This window comes from Brassica napus, chromosome A10 (assembly GCF_020379485.1).
Source record: "Brassica napus cultivar Da-Ae chromosome A10, Da-Ae, whole genome shotgun sequence".
NCBI lineage: Eukaryota > Viridiplantae > Streptophyta > Magnoliopsida > Brassicales > Brassicaceae > Brassica > Brassica napus.
In genome coordinates, this window is record NC_063443.1 from 19,415,404 (window position 1) to 19,436,291 (window position 20,888).

At 35.4% G+C, this 20,888-nt stretch overlaps 3 protein-coding genes across 3 annotated transcripts; 1 reads left to right on the top strand and 2 right to left on the bottom strand.

Moving 5' to 3' along the window:
* Positions 1 to 9,154: 9,154 nt before the first annotated feature.
* Positions 9,155 to 11,068, bottom strand: LOC106385949 (dof zinc finger protein DOF5.1-like). The gene is made up of 2 exons (XM_013825846.3): positions 10,684 to 11,068; positions 9,155 to 10,428 (listed from the first exon to the last, which is right to left on the bottom strand). Exons 1-2 carry the CDS (start codon positions 10,735 to 10,737, stop codon positions 9,304 to 9,306), a joined length of 1,179 nt encoding a protein of 392 aa, XP_013681300.2. The 5' UTR covers positions 10,738 to 11,068; the 3' UTR covers positions 9,155 to 9,303.
* A 1,113-nt stretch (positions 11,069 to 12,181) lies between these two features.
* Positions 12,182 to 14,896, bottom strand: LOC106372587 (transcription factor-like protein DPA). The gene is made up of 9 exons (XM_048742688.1): positions 14,673 to 14,896; positions 14,132 to 14,321; positions 13,986 to 14,029; positions 13,666 to 13,737; positions 13,435 to 13,575; positions 13,288 to 13,356; positions 12,968 to 13,066; positions 12,795 to 12,865; positions 12,182 to 12,701 (listed from the first exon to the last, which is right to left on the bottom strand). Exons 2-9 carry the CDS (start codon positions 14,307 to 14,309, stop codon positions 12,497 to 12,499), a joined length of 879 nt encoding a protein of 292 aa, XP_048598645.1. The 5' UTR covers positions 14,310 to 14,321; positions 14,673 to 14,896; the 3' UTR covers positions 12,182 to 12,496.
* Positions 14,897 to 18,017: 3,121 nt separating this feature from the next.
* LOC106372588 lies at positions 18,018 to 20,474 on the top strand. Its single transcript, XM_013812834.3, has one exon. It carries the CDS (start codon positions 18,733 to 18,735, stop codon positions 20,287 to 20,289), a length of 1,557 nt encoding a protein of 518 aa, XP_013668288.2. The 5' UTR covers positions 18,018 to 18,732; the 3' UTR covers positions 20,290 to 20,474.
* Positions 20,475 to 20,888: the final 414 nt, after the last annotated feature.

Consider the following 20,888-nt stretch of genomic DNA (forward strand, 5'->3'; position numbering starts at 1 on the left):
TTCCTAACTAGATAAGGATTAGTTTAACTTAAGTCCTAAGTTAACTTCAAGATTATCTCCAACATTTTCCCCCTTAAGCTTGAAGTTAATATCTTTCATCCCAACAAGATCTCTCATCTCTTTGAATTTGATTCTTCCAAGCGCTTTAGTCAAAATGTCTGCCTTTTGTTCACTTCCCGGTATATGTTGAACATCGACCAAGTTGTTTTCGATGCACTCTCGTATGAAGTGGTAGCGTTTATGGATATGCTTACTGCGTCCATGAAACACTGGATTCTTTGTCAAAGCAATGGCAGATTTATTGTCTAGTCGGATCATCACTTTGTTGCACGGCTTCTCTGATACTTCTTCTAGGAGTTCTTGTAACCAGATGGCTTGCTTCGCGGCTTCGGTGGCGGCCATAAATTCTGCTTCACAAGAGGACAGAGCCACAGTACCTTGCTTTTGTGAGCACCATGTTATTGGACATGTATTCAAGTAGAAGATATGCCCGGTGGTGCTTCTGCCATCATCCTCATCGATGTTGTGACTTGAATCACTATACCCTATCAACTCTGTTTTGCTCGTTCTTTTGAAGTGAAACCCGAGAGAGGTAGTCCCCTTCAGATACCGTAGAATCTGCTTGAGTGCTGCCCCGTGAGATTTCTTTGGATCATGCATGTACCTGCTCAGCATCCCTACGCAAAACGCAAGATCAGGTCGTGAGTGCAGCAGATACCGAAGGCAGCCAATGTTTCGCCTATACTCCTTCTCGTCAATGCTCTGTTCATCACTTGCTATTGATAGCTTTAAGCCGAACTCCATTGGAGTTAATACTGCATTGCACTCTCCCATGCCAGTTTGCGACAAAATCTTCTTGGCGTACCTTTCTTGGCTTAACCTTATCCCATCTTCACCTTGACTCACTTCGATACCTAGATAATAGGTTAATAGACCGAGATCGCTCATCTCGAAGTTGGCTGACATCTCTTCTTTGAACTCGTAGATCATGCTTACGTTTGAACCTGTGACTAGAAGATCATCTACATAGACAGCCACCAACAGCTTTTGATTTTTCACTCCTTTCCGGTACAGAGAAGGCTCTTTAGAGCATCTTGTGAACTTCAAAGACTCGAGAACCTGGTTTAACTTTTCATTCCAAGCTCTTGGAGCCTGTCTCAAACCGTATAATGCCTTGTGTAACTTATAAACTTTTCCCTCGCTACCTTTGATTTCGAAACCTTCAGGTTGGCTGACGTAGACATCTTCCTTTAGGTCACCATGTAGGAATGCGGTTTTAACATCTAAATGGTGAATTTCCCATCCATTTGATGCTGCTAGTGCTATGATGAATCTGATGGTCTCAATGCGTGCGACAGGAGCAAAGACCTCATCGAAATCCACTCCATGCCTCTGAATATAACCTTTGGCGACCAACCTTGATTTGTGTTTGTTTATGCTTCCATCTGCATTACGTTTCAACTTGAAGATCCACTTTAATCCGATTGCCTTGGCTCCCACCGGTAAATCGACCAAGCTCCATGTGTTGTTTTTGACTATAGACTTAATCTCATCCTCACATGCATCTCTCCACACTTTATCTTTCATAGCTTCCTTAAAGTCCCATGGCTCTTCATTCAATAAAAGTAACAAACGTTCACCTTCTTCTTCTGCCAAGCATATGTAATCATCTAGGTAGCCTGGCCTTTTGCTAACCCTTGTCGATCTTCTCGGCTCTGTATGTTCCATCTCGTTATCTTCATCATCCTCTGAGATTGACGAAGCTTGTTCTTCTTGCTCATCAATGTTTGTAGTTTCGTTCCCCTCGTCGGTATGACTTATATTCTCTGTTTCTTCCTGCCTTTGCTCTAAGCCTTGGTTACCAAAATCTCCAAACGTAACTTTGAAGTTTCCTGGTTGCTCGTTCGTTTCTGTGTTCTGTTTATTCCACTTCCAGCTTTTATCTTCATCAAACACCACGTCTCTACTTACTATTATCCTTTTGCTTGTAGGATCAAACATTCTGTAAGCCTTTGAACCGGGTTCCGTACCTAAGTGAACAAGAGTACGAGACCTATCGTCTAGTTTTTTAACATTATGTGTGTCGACCTTGGTGTATCCGATGCATCCAAATACTCTTACATGATTGATGTCAGGCTTTCGTCCCTTGAATACTTCATATGGTGTCTGAGAATTGAGGGCTTTGGTTGCGACTCGGTTAATGAGATATGTAGAGTGTCTAATAGCTTCTCCCCATAAGTAGTTTGGAACTCCCATATGTTTAAGAATGCTTCTTGTCATCTCTAGAAGAGTTCGATTTCTTCTCTCCACTACCCCGTTTTGCTGTGGGGTATAGGGGGCTGTCAAGTGTCTTTGTATCCCGGCTACTTCACAGAAGTTTTGAAACTCTGTAGACGTGAACTCTCCCCCACGATCTGTTCTTAACGTCTTGATAGACGCACCAGTCTCATGTTCTACTGCGGCTTTGAAACGTCTAAACTTATCAAAAGCTTCTCCCTTCTCACTTAATAGAATAGACCACATATACCTTGAGTGATCATCTATGAGCACAAATACATATCGTTTCTTGCCAGCTGTGGATGGTTTTATTGGCCCGCAGAGGTCTCCGTGCACTAGTTCAAGTAACTTGCTTGCACGGTAAGACGTTGCTTTGGGAAAAGGTGCTCTTGCTTGCTTCCCAAGGAGACATGAGCTACATGTTTCTTTCTCAAGTTTAATTTTAGGAAGCCCTGAAACCAAATCTTTACTCATCATTACCTTCATTACGTTGAATCCAATGTGTCCTAGCCTTGCGTGTAGCTTTCTTGAGTCACTTTGAGATTCAAGTTGAAAGCATATAGATTCGTCTATCTCCATGATCACCTTGTAAAGGCGGTTTTTTGCTCTATTTGCTCTGACTATTAGGTTTCCAGATTTGTCGTGTAGAGTAAGGTAGCTATCTTTCATTCTTACATCGCATCCTGCTTCTGTTGCTTGTCCGAGACTGATTATGTTGCTCTTGAGGTCTGGGATGAAATACACATCTGCTAGTACCTTCTTCTCTTCGTTTTGAGTTATGAACAATATATCTCCTTTTCCTCTTATATCTATCCTTGAATCATCTCCAAACCGTACCTTTCCAGTGATAGTTTCATCAATCTCATAAAAGAAACTTCTATTTCCCGTCATATGATTCGATGCTCCATTATCTAGATACCATATACGATCTCCAGCCTTCCCGGATTCAAACTCCTTTGGACGCACATTTTTCTCGTTGAGATATACAATCTCATGCATTAACAAGCCGTCAGCCTCATGTGTTTCTTCTGCTTTACTTTCCGTTGCTTCTTGCAGTTTGAGTAGACGATCAGGACAAACCGATGCGAAGTGTCCAGTCTTATCGCATCGAAAGCATGTGATTCTGGACATATCGAGAGGTTCCCAATATGATCTCCCACGTCCTCTTCCTCGGTTGTTGTATCTTCCACCACGACCTCTTCCTCTGTAGCCACCATAGTTTTCTCTGTTGTGTTGATTCTCCATGTTTGCATACATGAGTTTACTTTGATTTTCTTGATTATCATCTTCTTCCTCACATACACGCTCTTCATACGTCTTTAGACGACCAATGATGTCTTCAAACGTTGTTGTCTTGAGGTCCAAGATTTGTTCAAGTGATGCAACTATGTGAATGTATTTTTTTCTTGGTAGGCTTTTGAGGAACTTCTTGACGAGCTTTGATTCCTCCATAGTTTCTCCTAATGCGGCTGATTTAGATGAGATCTCTGATAACTTACCAACGAAGTCATCAATGGTGTCGGTCTCTTTCATCTTTAATCTATCAAAATCAGACATTAGGGTTTGTAGACGCGCCTCCCTAACTCGCTCAGCTCCAACATTACGATTTCTAATGGCATCCCAAACTTGTTTTGCCGTTCCCAGCTCGCCAACTTGAAGAATAAACGCCTCTGGAATAGACTGAAATATTAATGCTGTCGCCATGTCGTTTTTTTCAGGTTCAACGGTTTCATTCTCAACTACTTCCCACACCTTATGAACCTTAAGTAAGACCTTCATACGAATTGCCCAAACGGTGTAGTTTGTAGTGGTAAGCATAGGACACTTGATCGAGGATGATCCTCCTCCATCTTTCTTGATAGCCACAGTTGTAATATCACCCATTATTAATCTCTTTTTTTGTAAAAGTTTTGCTCTGATACCAAATATAAGTTCTAAAGATTGAATATGATCACACGATATAAAGAATTACTCTCTTTATTAACTTGAGAAAATCACTCAAAACTCAAGCTCTCAAACACAATCTCTAAAACTCATAAGTTCATGGTACATCTCACCATCTTCTTATATAGAGACAAAGTTCCTAAACCGCATTAGTAAACCTAGTTTCCTTTTCCTAACTAGATAAGGATTAGTTTAACTTAAGTCCTAAGTTAACTTCAAGATTATCTCCAACAGAATATAGCCAAAATAAAATAATATAAAATTATAACATCAAATTTTACACAGTATGAGATAAAAAAAATTTATGAAATATACGTCAAAATATGTTTACAGTATATAATTGCAAGAAAAAGTATAAACTCACTAATTAAATATGATGATTATTTGACACTTTATTGATTTTGAGTTTTTCTTTAAAACCCATTAAATATAAAATATGTTTTGTAGATTAGCATTGATATGATTCAAATATTCAAATATGTGAATATCCAGCCTATGACCCACATGGTAAATAGTACATGCGAATGCGATGAATATCAAGTTGTCCTATCAAATTTTATAAGTAAAATGAAGATTCCCCATCCATATAAGTGTGTCCTTCTCTACCAATATCTTATCGAACTTTTTTTTATCTTAACGAACTTGCTTGCAATACAAAAACAAACAAATTTAATGTTCGTGTAGCCAATCACAAGATTTTTAGATCATGAGCACTTAAGAAAATCTTAGGACCATGTGTTGTATACAATATATGAAAATATTTCAGTAAAAAAAATAGAAATATTGATTTTTATTAAATTAAGCAAATTAAGCAGCATAGAGAAAATATATCTGGGTTTTTTGTACAATTAATCACAACAATAATTTTGTAAAGGTGAAAAGACAATAATTTGATGACGTGTTGAAGCAGTGAGATTGGTTGTCAGTCACATGTAAGAAAAATCACAAGTACAGAAGTCTTGAGATTTTGTAGCGTTTGTTCTTGGCTCAAATTCTCATGCGTGCATTGGAGCGCGTGAAGTTTCAAGATCGAATCTCTCGATCTTTGCGCATGGGGCCTCCCCTACTTTTGTCTCCTAATGGTCTGTACGCATCACGAGCCACTTGCTCTCTCCCAAGGCGCGTCGGTCTTGTTCAAAGGCTCATTGTTCCGACATTGATTCGGTCGTCGTTACGACGTTAGATTTCACTTCGCTTTTATTATGTTTCTTTCAAGAAATATTATAGTTATATAAGTCCTATTCTTTTTTTTTTTTTAAAAACAAGTCCTATTATTTCCGACGATGTTATTGAAATTCCATGATTTGTCTTCAAGTTAGTAAAGAAAAATTCGTATAAAAACACTGCTGAGAACATATATCCAAACTATTAATCACGACTTTATGTTTAATCTAGATGTACTACACGGAAACGCAATTTAAATTGACGCTTATCACTTATGAAGATCGTGAGTGGACTAATCTGGTTTTGTCGTTTTCGATCGAGACCGATATGCATTATCGACGATCATGCATGCATTGCACCAACTTACTCTAGTGATACGATACACTTGGCGGGTTGATCTCCACTAGACATATTATATAAATATACACTTGAAAATAATTTATTAACTAAGTCATGTATAAATGAAAATTATAAAGCAACTCCATATATAAGCAAAAAACTGTAGTTAGGTTGCAGACAAAGCACTTCTCGGGAGTCGTAAAGAACGTCCATCTGCAGAGCATAACGAAATCATTGTCCCTTAATACTTTTAGTCTTTTACTGCTATATATCATAATCTAATCACACCATCATTTATGGATTAATATAAGACAACTCCATTACACTCATTCTAAAATTAATCACTTTACAATATCACAGTGTATTTACACAAACACATTTCCCTATAAGTTTTGCTGAGTAAATAACGTATTTAATTTATACTCTTAGTAAATGATATTTAGATCTTCACATGTTTTCAAACCAATATGTTATAAAGATCATGAAACATGAATTTACTAACTTTAACAAAATCGCCTGCAAGTTATATAGAAAGTAGAAACAACATATAGAAAGTAGAAACAACATATATATAAATACCCATGTTCAAATAGCTAGCGTGTATAATTTAACACACATTTCTACAAAAAAAACTTAACACACATTTCGAAAAATGTAATTTAACACACATTTCTAAAATTGTATATACTTTTAAATTACATAAAATTGTTTTTCGAACTAAAATTGTATATAATAATTTTAGAAATGTGTGTTAAATTACAATTTTCTATATGTATACAATTTGTATATAATTTGTAGAAAATTGTAATTGTAGAAATGTGTGTTAAATTGTATACAAATAGAAATGGGTAGCTATTAACATATGTGTTAATTTAACACATATATTAAACTAAATGCGTGTTAAATTTAACATCATCAGGTAATCACTGATATAGAAACAACATATATATTAAACTAAATTATAATGTGCAGAAATGTGTGTTTAATTACAATTTTAGTTCGAAAAACTTACAAATTCGAGTATAGGGTAATTTAGTTAGATGTTCAAATAGCTAGCGTGTAGATAAAGTCTCAAATAGATTATTTTTGCTTTACATCAAAATCATCAGAAAGTCTAATTACAGTATTTCGTTAAAGACTATGAGAGTGATTGGTTGGGCTTGGTTGGACTGTAGCAAGTGATTTTAGCTTTAATTTTTATCTATAGTCTTAAAAACTACCAGTCAAACTTTATATCTATATTATTAAAATTCAAGCACAAAACTGGAGTGTTTGGAGATTTGAATATGACTAATAAAAAAAATTAGAGTGTTTGGAAACATTGATTGTAGTCTTTTAAAAAAATTAATTTTGTTTAGAAACAAGGATAGTAGTATTAAGAAAAAAGTAATGGGCTTATGTTATTAAGAAAAAATTGAAAGTCCATCATATTATAAGAAACTATGTATCTAGACCAGTTTTAAAATATACGAAAATGGGTCAATCTAATTGCATAAAACTTTTTTTTTCTAAACTAACCATAAAAAAAAAATTTAAACTTTATATACATATTTCAAATCAAAATAATAATTTAAAGTTGATTTATATCAAAAATTGATTCAAAAATATACATATATTCAAAATGAATTTTTACTAAACTATTTTTCAATAACCATTATAAAAAAATGTTGTCAATATATATAAGAAAAATACAATACAGAGCCCAATTTGAAATACCAACTCAAATTATGGTTTTTATATTTCATATTAAGTTTTAAAAATATAATATATGTAATTATTTATATGATGGTACGTATAAAATATTATTAATTATATGATTACTTATATGATGGTACATATAAAATACGATTAATTATATGATAACAATATACGATATATAGTAATGACTAGGGATGGGCTTTCGGGTACCCATACAGGTTTGGTTCTGATCGGTTTGCGTTTTCGGGTTTTCGGGGTCAAAGATTTCAGCTCTATTAGGATGTTTCTAAATTTTGGTTTGAGTTCGATTCGGATCTTTGCGGGTTTGGTTCGGGTTTGGATAACTCATTTAAATTATTTTTAAAGTCTTAAATCATTATATATTTTAAATTTCTCAAAATCTATAAATAAAATAATATATTACCTATAAATTTGAATAACATATATCAGAATACCTAAGCTTAACATATCAATTGGCTTGATTTAAAATTTTGGATACGGAATCAATAATTATTTTAAGTATTTTTGGTGATTTGAGTATACTTTAACTATTTCAGATATTCACTTTTGACTATCTATATATATTTTCAAGTATTTAAACCAATTTAAAAATATCATTCTTGATGTTTTATATAGGTTAAATCTAAAAATAGATTTTAAAAATAATTAATATATATATAAGTATATAAATCTATTTTTAGATAAATTTGGGTACTCAAATACTTCGGTTCGGATCAGATTCGGTTCTCTAAATAACATAATTTTGAATAATTCGAATATTTAATCAATTTATGTTCGGGTTTGATACTATATTTTTGGATCAGTATCGGTTCTGTTCCTCAGATTCATTTTGCCAAACCCTAATAATTACATGAAAAACAAATATCAACATATTTTTCAAAATATACATCCGCGCAGGTGCGCGGGTCAAAGTCTAGTTAGTTTTTAAAGTTACAACCAAAAAATTAAAGCTACATCCAAAAAACAAAAGAAAATAGCTGTAAAAGCCTTATTTTCTAAAACCTCATCTTTTTGGCAGTAGAAAATTTTAAAGCTACATCTCTTAAAGCTAAATCAAAAAAATCTACAGACTAAACTCTAAAGTAAATTTTATATAGTTGGGGGTGATTGGTTGAGATGTAACTATGCGGAATCCGGATAGATTTCACAAGCTCACAAAGATAGAGTAAATTAATAGTCTTTTAGTTTGTAGTTTACAAGACGTACTAGACCCAGATGCTCACCACAAGACACTAAGTAATGATATGGTTCATAACTTCATATGGCATAAAAGAAATAATTAAATGATTAAAATCATCTTAACTAGAATTGATTCGTATAGAAAAAATAAATAAGTCTTGTGACAATATTTTGGGTGAAAAAACAGCAACTTAAACTCCATTTTTGTTTCTACACAATTTGATGCGTCATTTCCTCATGCAACTTAAACTCCATTTATTTCCGTCTCATTTCCAACGAAAAGTGCATCGTTAGTGAAAGTTGAGGCGAGAAACATTTGATATACAGTAACGGGCAAAAAGAACATTGAACCTCATTCAACAATATATTAAATTAGTAAAAAACTATATTGGTAGAACATCATACAACACCTCACAACTCGTATGAATGATCATATCCTCATGCTTAAAATGAAAAATGAAAATTTGCAATAGAGAAAACTCTAATTTTAAAACTTGAAAAAGCAACCAAGAGAATCAACAAACACACAAAAAAACTAGTAGTTGTAGTGTAACATAGAAAAAGAAAAAAAAAAACCTACAAGATCGATCGATGTACTAACTCCCAACTAAGTACATAAAATCATACAACACCCATTAAGAAATTAACAAAGTGTAATAGATTCGACAGAGCGATGGCTGATTATATATTGCTAGTAGAAGAGGAACTGAAATTATTAGAGGCATCACTCCACGAACAAGTTGTGGCTGCGGTTGATCTTGCAGCCCCATGAAAATTCCAAAGATGTTGTTCGTTTCCAAAAAGTTGTTTAGACATGTTGAGTTGATTGTTACTATCTTCCATTTTCACTGAAGCTAATTGCGACGCTGTGGCTGTAACCATAGCTGATGAAGCAGAAGAAAGGTCGTAGAAGGTATTTTTTGGATTTTGCTGGTGCATGCCCGTTTGATTTTGATGATCAAACGGGTACAACCCGGAAGATGAAGAATTGTCTAAACCACCTAGCAAAGGAAGTTGCTGATGTGTTGCCGGGAATCTCCACTGGTCAAAACTGGACAAAAGAGCCGACGCCCCTCCTCCTCCTCCGCTTCCACCGACCATATGATAAGAAGGAGCTGATACGGCACCGTACGGTAAGGTGAAGTTGTCAGTGAAGTCTAAGGGAGTCATGAGCTTGAGAGGTGTCAAAGACGATCCAAGTCCATGTACGTTGTTGCTTTGATTATGTCCGGGGATTAATCCGGCGTTGTAAGAAGATAGCAACGAGCTCAGAGAAGTCGATGAGGACGGTGGTCCCATCTGATTACTAGCCATGGCGCGGTGATGGTATTGGTCGTTGCTTGTGGTGCTGTCTTGTGACTTACTGTTACCGCTACTACTGCTACCGCCGCCACCGCCGCTATTTTTGGTTCTTTTGTTTCTACGACAACCACCACCAACAGGAACGCTCCTTAGAGCTCCCCCACATGTCCAGTAACGACGGCAGGATTTGCAGAAGTGGCGAGGTTGAGTGAGACTATAGTTGTTGAAGTAACAGAATTTGGTGTTGCTTGAGTCACATCTTGGACATTTTAAGGCTGTTTCTGGCAGTGGTATGTTAGCTAGCCTTGCCCTTTCGGCCATCGAACCTGGCCGGATTAATCCGCTAGGTCCACCCGAACCACCACCGCCTGCACCGTTAGCGTTGTGGTGAAGTGGTGGAGAAGTTTGTTGTGGTTGCGGTGGGAGGGGATGGTGAGGGAGGAATTGCTGGCTAATGTTGTTGTTGTTTCCCGTGAATCCAACGGTGCTTGTGATTGGTTGATGCTAAAGTTTTTAGAAGAAGTGATTCAAAAAAATACAAAAAAAGTTTTTAGAATTTGTCAAATAGTAAAGGAAAGAAAGAACTAATTTTATGAGTATATTCAAATTCAACCACAGATATACAAAAGATTAAAAGTGAAAAAAAGGAACAAGAATATTGTTATCCTCTTTTCTTGTTTGTTTAATCCTCTTTATTGCTATATTTTAATTGAGTACATACATAAATCATAGACCAAGAACTCCTAATCAAGAACTTACTTGTTGTTGCCAGTTTGATGAATCAGGATAAGTGGGGAATGAAGAAAAAACCATCTTTGATCTTTCTTCTTTGATGATCTATTTTCTCCTTAACTTTTTTTTTTGTTTCTGAGCAAATGAAAGAATTAAAGATGGGACTCTTTTTTTTTTTCTGGTGAAGACTTATATGAAGAAGTGGAGAACTACATCAATAAAAACAAAGGAAAGAGCTTTAGAGAGAGAAAAGAAGAGTAGAGAAGAGCTTAGCGAAAGAGAGAGAAGGCAAAGGTAAAGAAAGACCTTTATTCATATATAGACATCCACATGTATAAATATGGAATATGTTTGAATATTATATCAATTATGTATAGATGAATAAAATAAGATATGAGTGTGTCCACAGTGTAATTGTGAGACTCTTTTTGTTTTATTTATTTTATGCATATATGCTTAGGGTTTTGAGAAGGTGGAGGAGCGGGAGTGTCTACTTGCTTAACTCATAAGTTTCTTTGTGATTTTTCTTTCTGGTAATACTGCTACATATGTACTGTGTGTGCTATATAACAATACTAAATATGGATTAATGATTGAGGTATGACAGTCGGTAAAATTATAACAATTGGTTTAACTTACTTTTGGTGTATATATTAGATGAAACACCAATAACGAAAATATTGTTATATGTCATGAACATAGTCACATTTTTCTTAGTTTACAAATTATTGAAATCAGTAGAATAAATACGGGCTAATTATAGTTGGTATGAAACTTATATATATGTGGATGTGTATATATCGTTCTGCTGAATTGGCTTTAAGTAACATGATAACTCTTGGAGATATGGATATTTTAAGAAACGTTAGTATTGAAAGATTGATAGTTGCTCTCTTTTTTCAGGTAAAAATTATCTCATATCATGTATTATTATAGATATTCACTGAAAGAGAATTTTCTTTATCAATAACGTTAAAGAATGTAGAGTAAATTTTGGTGTATATATATAATTAATTATTTTCTCGTCCAAGTTCTCATGAATATAACTGTGTTCAGATATATGCAAAAAGACAAATTGATACATTTGTTTTGTTGAAAACTTTAGTACGTATACCCGAGCGTTGATTAACTAAAGGGGAAGAAGGTTGGACGAACTGGCCGACACTAACTACTAAATAATACTACGACGCTTTAGCGATGGGATGACAAAAAGGAATCGAGAATGAGTAGAGTAAGTTAGTGAGAAACAATATCTAATTATTTCCTAGTGAGAAACCATAATTAATTTATGTTACAAAAAAACCATAATTAATTTATGCAAAAAACATAATTAATATAAAGTATTAATTAAAAGAGTCCAACATTCTTCCCTAGTGTCCCCAACCAAATTCGCTTTTGTGTCCCTCGAACCGCCGTGATGTCTCTTTATTTTACTTTTCCAAAAAAGAAAAAGTATTTGTTTGTTTGTTATTTTGCATGGGAATTATAAAAGTTTAACTAAATCGCATTTTATAACCTCGGTAACTAGCCAAAAAGTATTTGCTTGTTTGATTTTAAAGTCCTCAAATACAGCTGAGAAACAATAAAGACAGCCGGTTCAACACGGTTCAGTTTGTTAAAATCAATAGCCTCAGACAAAGAGTTAACCGAATCGGTTTTACAAACATTTGTAAATTAGATGAACAAACATTTGCTGTTGGACTATGGGATCATAAGTTCACAGTCTCTCTCAAATGGCACTTAAACCAGATGTATAGTTTTTTTTGAAGTATACCAAATTAGATGGCTTTGTTCTTCTTTCTTGAGGAATTGGGAGCAGAATCACAGTTTTTCTCGGTGGTCAGCGAGTATCAATGGATCCCGAGTTCCAGCAAACCGGGCCAGAGGTTCCAGAAGCAATGCAAGAACTGGAGGAAGAATGAGCAGAAGAGTGTTGATGTGTAGAGGAAGGCGACGAAACTCTGTTCCGCTGCTGCTGCTGCTGCTGCTTGTGTTCTTGCATCAGTTTCAATATGTAAGCATCGTCATGGACCGAGAAAGGCGTGCTAAAGTCAAGGGGTTAAAGAAAAGATTTATCAATCTCATATTCAAGAGATTGAATTTGATATCAGAAAAACAGAAAAAGTGTTGTTTAGTACTTATTGAAGTCGAGGTGTACAAGTTGCATGTCTTCAGAGATCTCGATTTCGACTACTGCATGAGGATTTGTCTACAGAGAGAGAGAGAGAAATTCAAGATGAAGATATATTCAATAATGGAGGAGAAGACATGAGCTAGATAGAAACTTCAGGGGAAGAGATTTTTGAAGTACCTCAAGTAGAATGAAGGGTAAAGTAAATCCTTCTGCTGGTCCTTCAGTCTTCACAACCATCTCCTTGTTTCTCGACATAAGACTCTCAAGACTTGATACCTGACCACAATGAGAACTCATATAAACAAAACGCAGATAGATAAATTATTATGTTTCATCAAGACAAAACAGGGAATGACTCAAACACGCAGTTACTACTCAACGCTTGGCTCAAAATAAACAAATGTTTACGAATACTAGAGTAACTGCAACATCAATAGCTTTTTGTCATCTCTTCAAATGCATAACAGAAGATAAAAAAACTAAAAGAGAATCATCACCTTTTCTCTCAATTCTTTAAGGAAAGCAGCCTTCTTTTGCACACTATTCATAATCTTATTTCGATCCATCTGCAAATAAAAGTATCCAAAGATTAGTGACAAAGAGCAAGAGCAAGAAAATCCAAAGGCATAGCTTAGAGACAACACCTTAACTTCTTCCACATCCTTTTTACAAGTAATGGGAAGGCCTTTCCAACGGATTTCCTTTTTATCCCTAGCGATAATATCCAAAGCCATGAACACATTGAGTGCATCATACACTCTCCGCCTTATGTTCTTCTCGTTATACTAATATTTGATCATTAGAAGGAATGCAGTTACAGCTTTATGTATTTGCTTCCATAATTATAATCAAATTTTCCATCTTGATATATATACCTCATTGTCGTTCAAAGGCTTCTCCGAGTTCTGCTTAATAGTTGCAAAATCCGAAATTATTTCATCTGCAACCTGCAACAACAACCAAACCACAGCAGTGTCGAACATAAAAATTTCAGATTTTCTAATAACAAAGTTTTAAAATGTATTTACTTTTATAAAGGCAGAACTCCTAATCAGAAAGAAGTATTTGGATAGCTAAACAAAAGTTGGATGATTTGTTGGTGAAGTGTGTGTACTTATTCAAGGTCTAATTCTTTGTAAACTAAAAACTTTAAGAGCAAGCAATAATTTTAAAGGAGTTAGAGAGAGTGTAATACCTCTTTGTAAGTAGTTATCTTCTTGGCTTCCAGCTTCTGACAAACTGAGAGATAAAATCCATAGGAGGAAATAATAATGTGAGAGAGTTAAATCAAAACACACACACAAGAGAGAGAGAGAGAGAGAGAGAGAGATTCACACTGACCCATAACGCTGAATTGGCGAAGGCCACCTCCAGAAGTTCTTGATTGACCTTTCTTCTCTGACACAACCTCGTTATCGTCATCAACTATCAACTTCCTTCTCACAGGAGTTTTCCCCAAGCTCACTGAAGGAGGATGGTTCCTCTGCTTCTCAGGTGTGACAAACAAATCCATCTCCATCCTCTCTTCTCTCTACACATTTTCACCATTAACAAAATTAACTGCTACTACACGAATCAATCAAAGATCAAAAAGAAACAAGCAAAGACCTTTTCTTTTAAGTGTTAATCTTGAATCAATCTCTAACTATAGTCAACAAAATCAAGAAGAAAAAAAAAACCTAGATTTGTTTATAATCTGTGCATCTGTTCGGACAACAAGTAAACCAATTGTCGCTGTCCGTAAGACATTTCCAATTTTTTTTTATCAATAAACAAAATTATGAAATTGGTTAAACTCAGTGGATGAGAGATCTAGCTAGACCCTAGTCAGAGAAATTAAGTTCATGACGAGAAAGAAAGCTCGATTGGATCAGAGACGAACCAGTGTGATCGCCTCCAATGGCGGAAACTGGAGACTTTCTTCTAGGGTTTTGTTTTGTCTTTTTTTTTTTTTTTTTTATTACAGAGATGCCAAACAACAACAACAAACCGGACAGAGATGTTTCGGTTAAAATTAGCGTCTTCGCGCTTTAATAAAACTGATCAAATAGTAAAAAAACAATGAGAGAAAACGCAGAAGCAAACAACGATGCTTCTCCCCCATAGCCCATTGTGGAACCCAAACGTTACTCTCAACGGCGTCGTTTTCAAATTTTATGGCGGGGATCCGAATGGGCCTTCCTCCTCTTCCTAGCTCTAAGCCCATTGGTCCATGAACATACATTTATTTTTGTGAAAAAAAATAATAATAAATTTTTTGTCTCTCTCTATTACGTGCTGACAGTTGTGTCTGTATTCGATCCAGTTGCATAAAAATAATCATATTGTTATGTACACTGAATCTTCAAATGTTTGGTACGTTGGCATCGAGTTTTTTTTTGAAAATATTATCGCTTATAAAGTTATTAATTCTTCGTATAATAAGACATGGTCCGTATCAATAGCATTGCCTTGTAAACTATTAGAAAAGAGCCTCGTAATTCACTTTTAATATGGTTTCTTTCTTTTGATGCACATTGTGTAAACCGGACATAGATGTTTCGGTTGAAATATTAATTTATAGAAATATTAATTTATCGATATACTAATTGAACCAAAAACTCAATTTGAGATTATAAAATTATATTATTTTATAGAGATTTTTAGTGTATATTAATTTATAGAGTATTAATTTAAAGAGGTTATATTGTATGTATATATATATATATATATATATATATATATATATGTGTGTGTTTTATTCGATAGGTTGAATTTTTTTACATTTTTTTAGTCAGTTTAAAACTATCTATAGTATGGAGTGATATGTTATTAATTAACATTGGCCACTTGTTCTCTATGATTGGTGGACGAGTTAGCATTTTGTTTCTATGTGCAGATATTGATTAACCCAGTTTTGTATTTTCATATAGTTCGATTTGTAACCTAAAACTATAGATGTTCTTGCACGTGAAAAGTTATCGAACTATCCAACCTGATTTTTATCGTCTTCATCCGATAAAAAAATCAACTCCACTACAGTAACATGGTCAAAAGTAGACCAAACACACCAAATCTTTTTTTTTTGAAAGAATGTTAAACTGATTCATCCAAAAAAAAAAATTTACAACATGTGTTACTGTGTTTTATGATCTAGTTATAGTTCATATGAAACTGAGACTTTTAGAACAGAGGTTTATCCTAAAACAGATGACATATCATAACACAACCAGACCGGTCCAGATTGATTATCAATATGATCTGAATTAAACACATGACGTATCATAACACAACCAGACCGGTCCAGATTAATCAATACATTATTGTTAATGTATCTCTACGCAGAACAATGTACTATCACAAGAATAAATAAGAGAAGAAACTGTAAAAAGATTGATATGTATTGTGTGTTGTCAAATACTCAGAAATATAAACATATTCAATTCATTATAGATTAATAGTAGTGTGGTATATTTTAATATTTGATTGCTGTTTGTTTGCCTGTCGTTGTTTGGGGTATGAGAGGTGGCAACTCCCATTATCTTTTTAGGGTCATCTTTCAATGTCCTCTCAGATCTCAATTATTGAGTTTAAAGTCATGTTTGATTCTTTCTTCTCTTTTGGGTTTCAATTTTAGTCTGTTTTTAATTACTCTTTTAGTCTTTTTTATTTTGGTTTGTCAACTTTTGTTCCTATCTAATGCAGTAAATATACTATTATATACTGTTTAAGTGTCCCTTCATAAACCGAACTTTCATAAACAAAATATTATTGTAATATGATTGGCGACTTGCGTATGATGTCCATTGTTATGATTATCGACTTAGAGAGTTGGTATAGCACTTTTAGAAGGTTTTGACTGTTTGATGGGTGCAAGGAATGTTATGACTCATTTGTTTCCCTTTCGCGCGGAGATGGAATCACTATTTTGGACTATGGAATGTATGCGAAACTTACGTCAATTTCAGGTCATATTTGCAACAGATTATTCCTAATTGATGAAGATGGTTTCGGAACCAGAGGAATGACCAGCTTTTGAAGCTTATTTGAAAGATCGAAATTTTGAAGGATAGTTTTCACAGCTCACAGATCATTCATATCTCGCGGACGCAAAATAAAAAGGCGGATAGCCTAACACGGAATGCTAGGAGACAGCTGTCTTTCGTTTTCTATACGGATGTGGAGCAACCTTTTTGATTTTCAAAGGCTACATGAAAAAAAAAATTATTAGATGCAATGCAAGGATAAAGAGCGATATAAGTATAGCCCTATAACTATTCAGACAAAATAAAGGAAATTATTTAACTCTATTAGCAAAACAGTCTTAAATTAAAATCATAAACCTTGAAAGATAGGCTTTTGTTTCTACATCCACGAGACTAAGATTACACAAATGGTTTCTTTACTTAATTATTAAAATTTCAATTAATTTAATATATGTTTCTACCTTTTACCTTTTTATATCTGTATAAAATAGACATAAAATTTTACTTTTTTTTTCCAAAAACTCTCTTTAGTAATACTGACACGGTAAAATACATCAACACGATACATATGATGCTAACATAACCGACTCAAAATGCATTTCTTACGAGGATAACACATCTCAATTTCTCATCTTATTTATTTTTAATATTTTTGAGAACGACATCTTAAAATATGGCATCTTCGTAATTATTATGAAAGCCTTTTAATTGGGTGTTATTTATAACCTGTAATACACTTAACTAGTCAAAACACATGGATTAATTAATCAAATACGTAAGCCGCAGGATACCAACACTGATGATGCGTATAATCCTATTACAATGGATAAACCAATTTCAGATTATTAAAAGTAATAATATGTTGTTATACTCACTGGGACACAACACAATAATGCAAATAGTAGTGTCCACTGGTAATAATCTAAAATTAAGCACCAACCATGCCTCCGCATAGACTAAGCACAAAATATTAATTAAACAACCCCTAAGCACAAAACCAGAGTTTTTGGACATAGTTATACAGTTGAAGAAAGGAAGAAATCGATTGTGAAAAATTCATTGATCCAATGTAATAATAATTTTCATAAAAAATTTAATTAGAAATTTACAAACCGATATTTTTCAACATTTAAAAGAATGAAAAAGGGAAAATAAAAGTTGTTCTTTTCAAAAAAAAAAAAAAAAAAAGTTGTTTGATAAGCACATGTAGCACGATAAGCACCCATAAAATAGGTAGAGAGAGGAAAAGGAAGAAATAATATTTTAAATAGAAGATGAAACTATATAAAAAATACAAATAAAGAAAGAGAGTGGGGGAGAAGAGGTAGTATCTAGTTCAGGCTGCTTCTCATTTAGCTCATTTCTTATTCACATTCACTCTCACCCATGAACCTTCCCCCTTCTTCCTTGCATAATAAACACCTCTCTCTCTCTCTCATCCTCACCCCCAAACATTTCAGACAAGAACATAAACAAACATTTCACAAAGAGATAACCTTTTCTTTCGTTGAATCAAATCACTGTGGAAGAAATATATTGAATTCAAGAGATTGAAAAACCCAATTTGAATATGGAATCCGCCAATCTCTACTTCCTCTCGATTCATTCTCGAAAGGTATCTCCTGGGGTCGATTTCTTCTGATTCTCATTAGTAGGCTTTGCTGTTGTTGTTGTCGTGATAGCTGTTGGATGTAATTGGAAAAAGAAAAAAAAAAAGGTGAAAACTTTGAAGTTGCAAATGTATATTTCACGGATGGGTTTGAGTCGGAGTTTCCCGCCGCTTTCTGGGGTTGGTTATCAGGAAATTCTAGGGTTAGGGTTGGATATCGTCTTCCTCTAGCGTCTTCTTCTTCTTCTTCTTCACTTTTTAAATCTCAATTTAATGGCTAATTGGGAGATCTGGGATTTGGGTGATTGAAAAAATTAACATTTTTGATTTTAAAAAAAAAAAAACAAGACAAGATTCGATTTTGTGAAATGAAAGGCTCGATTCTATTGTCGATGGAGAATCACCACCCTTCAACGCTCTTATCCATGGACTCCAGCGGCTCCTCTCACGAAGAGCTCCTCGATCTCGACATGAACAATGTTAACCACCACCAGATCACTCTTTACAACCCTCCCGACATCAACCTCCCTTTGTCTGTCGGAAGAAGCTCTCCCACGTGGAACTTGGACTCCTGCGATAATATCTTAGACGTTGGCCTTAGCTCGCACGTCTACGAGACAGAGACGTTCCTCAACGTGGTGGCTCCGAGTAAAGTCAGTAAAAAATGCTTGAAACGTGGAGATAGCATGTGGGGAGCTTGGTTCTTCTTCACCTCCTACTTCAGACCGGCACTGAACGAGAAATCAAAGTCTAAGGTCGTTAGAGAAGCTGGCAATGGAGCAGGAGGAGGAGGGGGATGCTTTACAGGGTTTGATAAATCTGATCTCAAGCTCGATGTGTTCCTCGTTCAGCACGATATGGAGAACATGTACATGTGGGCTTTTAAGGATAAACCTGAGAACGCGCTCGGTAAAATGCAGCTGAGAAGCTATATGAACGGGCACTCACGTCAGGGCGAGCGTCCGTTTCCCTTTAGCGCGGAGAAAGGGTTTGTTAGGTCTCACAGGATGCAGAGGAAACACTACAGGGGACTCTCTAACCCTCAGTGTCTTCACGGGATCGAGTTCGTGCCTTCTCCGAGTCTCTTGTGTGTCAGTGAAGAAGATAAGAAGAGGTGGATGGAGCTGACGGGTAGAGATTTGAAGTTCACTATCCCTCCTGACGCTAGTGACTTCGGTTCTTGGAGGAACCTTCCCAACACGGAGTTCGAGCTCGAGAGACAGCCTCACGTGGCGAAACCGGCGCTGAACAACGCTAAGAAGATAATACTTAACGGTTCGGGATTGCATTTGACGAACAACGCTTCTTTCAGCAGTAATGGTGACTCATCAGATCAATCTCCAGGAGGAGGAGGAGGAGGAGGCAATGTTAGTAAGAAGAGGAAAGAGTTTTTATCTCCGGGAAGCAGCGAAGAAGAATGTTGCTTGACTGTTAACAACGTTGAGACCCAGCCCGGTTGGGTAAAGGACTTCACTGGAGCGATGAAGAACGTTCACGGGCCTTCGACTGCAGCCAAGACCATCTACGAAGACGAAGAAGCTTACCTGATCGTGATAACGTTACCGTTTGTGGATTTAAACAGCGTCAAGGTCTCGTGGAGGAACAGTATCAGTAACGGGATCGTGAAGGTGACGGGATCGAGCACGTCGAGGGCTCCTTTGGTGAAGAGGAGGGAGCGTACTTTCAAGCTGGTTGATCAGACGGCTGAGCATTGTCCTCCGGGGGAGTTCATGAGGGAGATACAGCTGCCAAATCGGATTCCGGAAGAAGCAAACATTGAAGCGTATTTTGATGGGACGGGACCGGTTCTGGAGATTATGGTGCCGAAGTTGAGGGGAGGAGTGGAGGAAGAACACGAGGTTAGGGTCTGTCTACGGCCACAACACCACCTCGGAGGAGGAGCAGGCGAGCTTAAGTTGACGTGATGAAACATGTTTTTATGTACTTAATAGAAAGCATTATGGGGAAATAAGCAAAAGCAGTCAGCACCTACCATCCCGACTGTAACATTTTCAAATTTTCTTTTGGTCGTCATAGTGTAATTTTGTCACTTCTCTTTTTAATGTATGGTTTATATATTTCCATTTTAAAAGATTATAGTTGTTGATGATTGTCAGTAGCCTTATTTTTTGAAAAAGCAAAATTGTTTTTTTGGCATGAAAAGAAAGAAGATTGTTAACACGAAAATAAGTTCAGTTTAAAATTTTCATTCTCTTAGCAAATTTATTATTGTAAATTGTAAACCATAGTTTAATGCACTTGATTTTATAGCAAGCCCGTTCGTCATTATATCGTTTGCTGGTGGCCCAAATAAGGGATATTGTTTACTTCATGACAAAGCACTGTTAGCATTGTACAAGCCTGATGCAACATGTAATTTTTGGCATTCCATTTTTTACTCTTATGTCTTCATTTCGTTTCTCTATCGCGAGAACAGCAGTTATCCCTTAGACGAAGAAAACTAGCTAATAATGAGGAAGAAGATTGTTTAAACGAAAAAAAAAAGTTTGTAAGTTTAAATTTT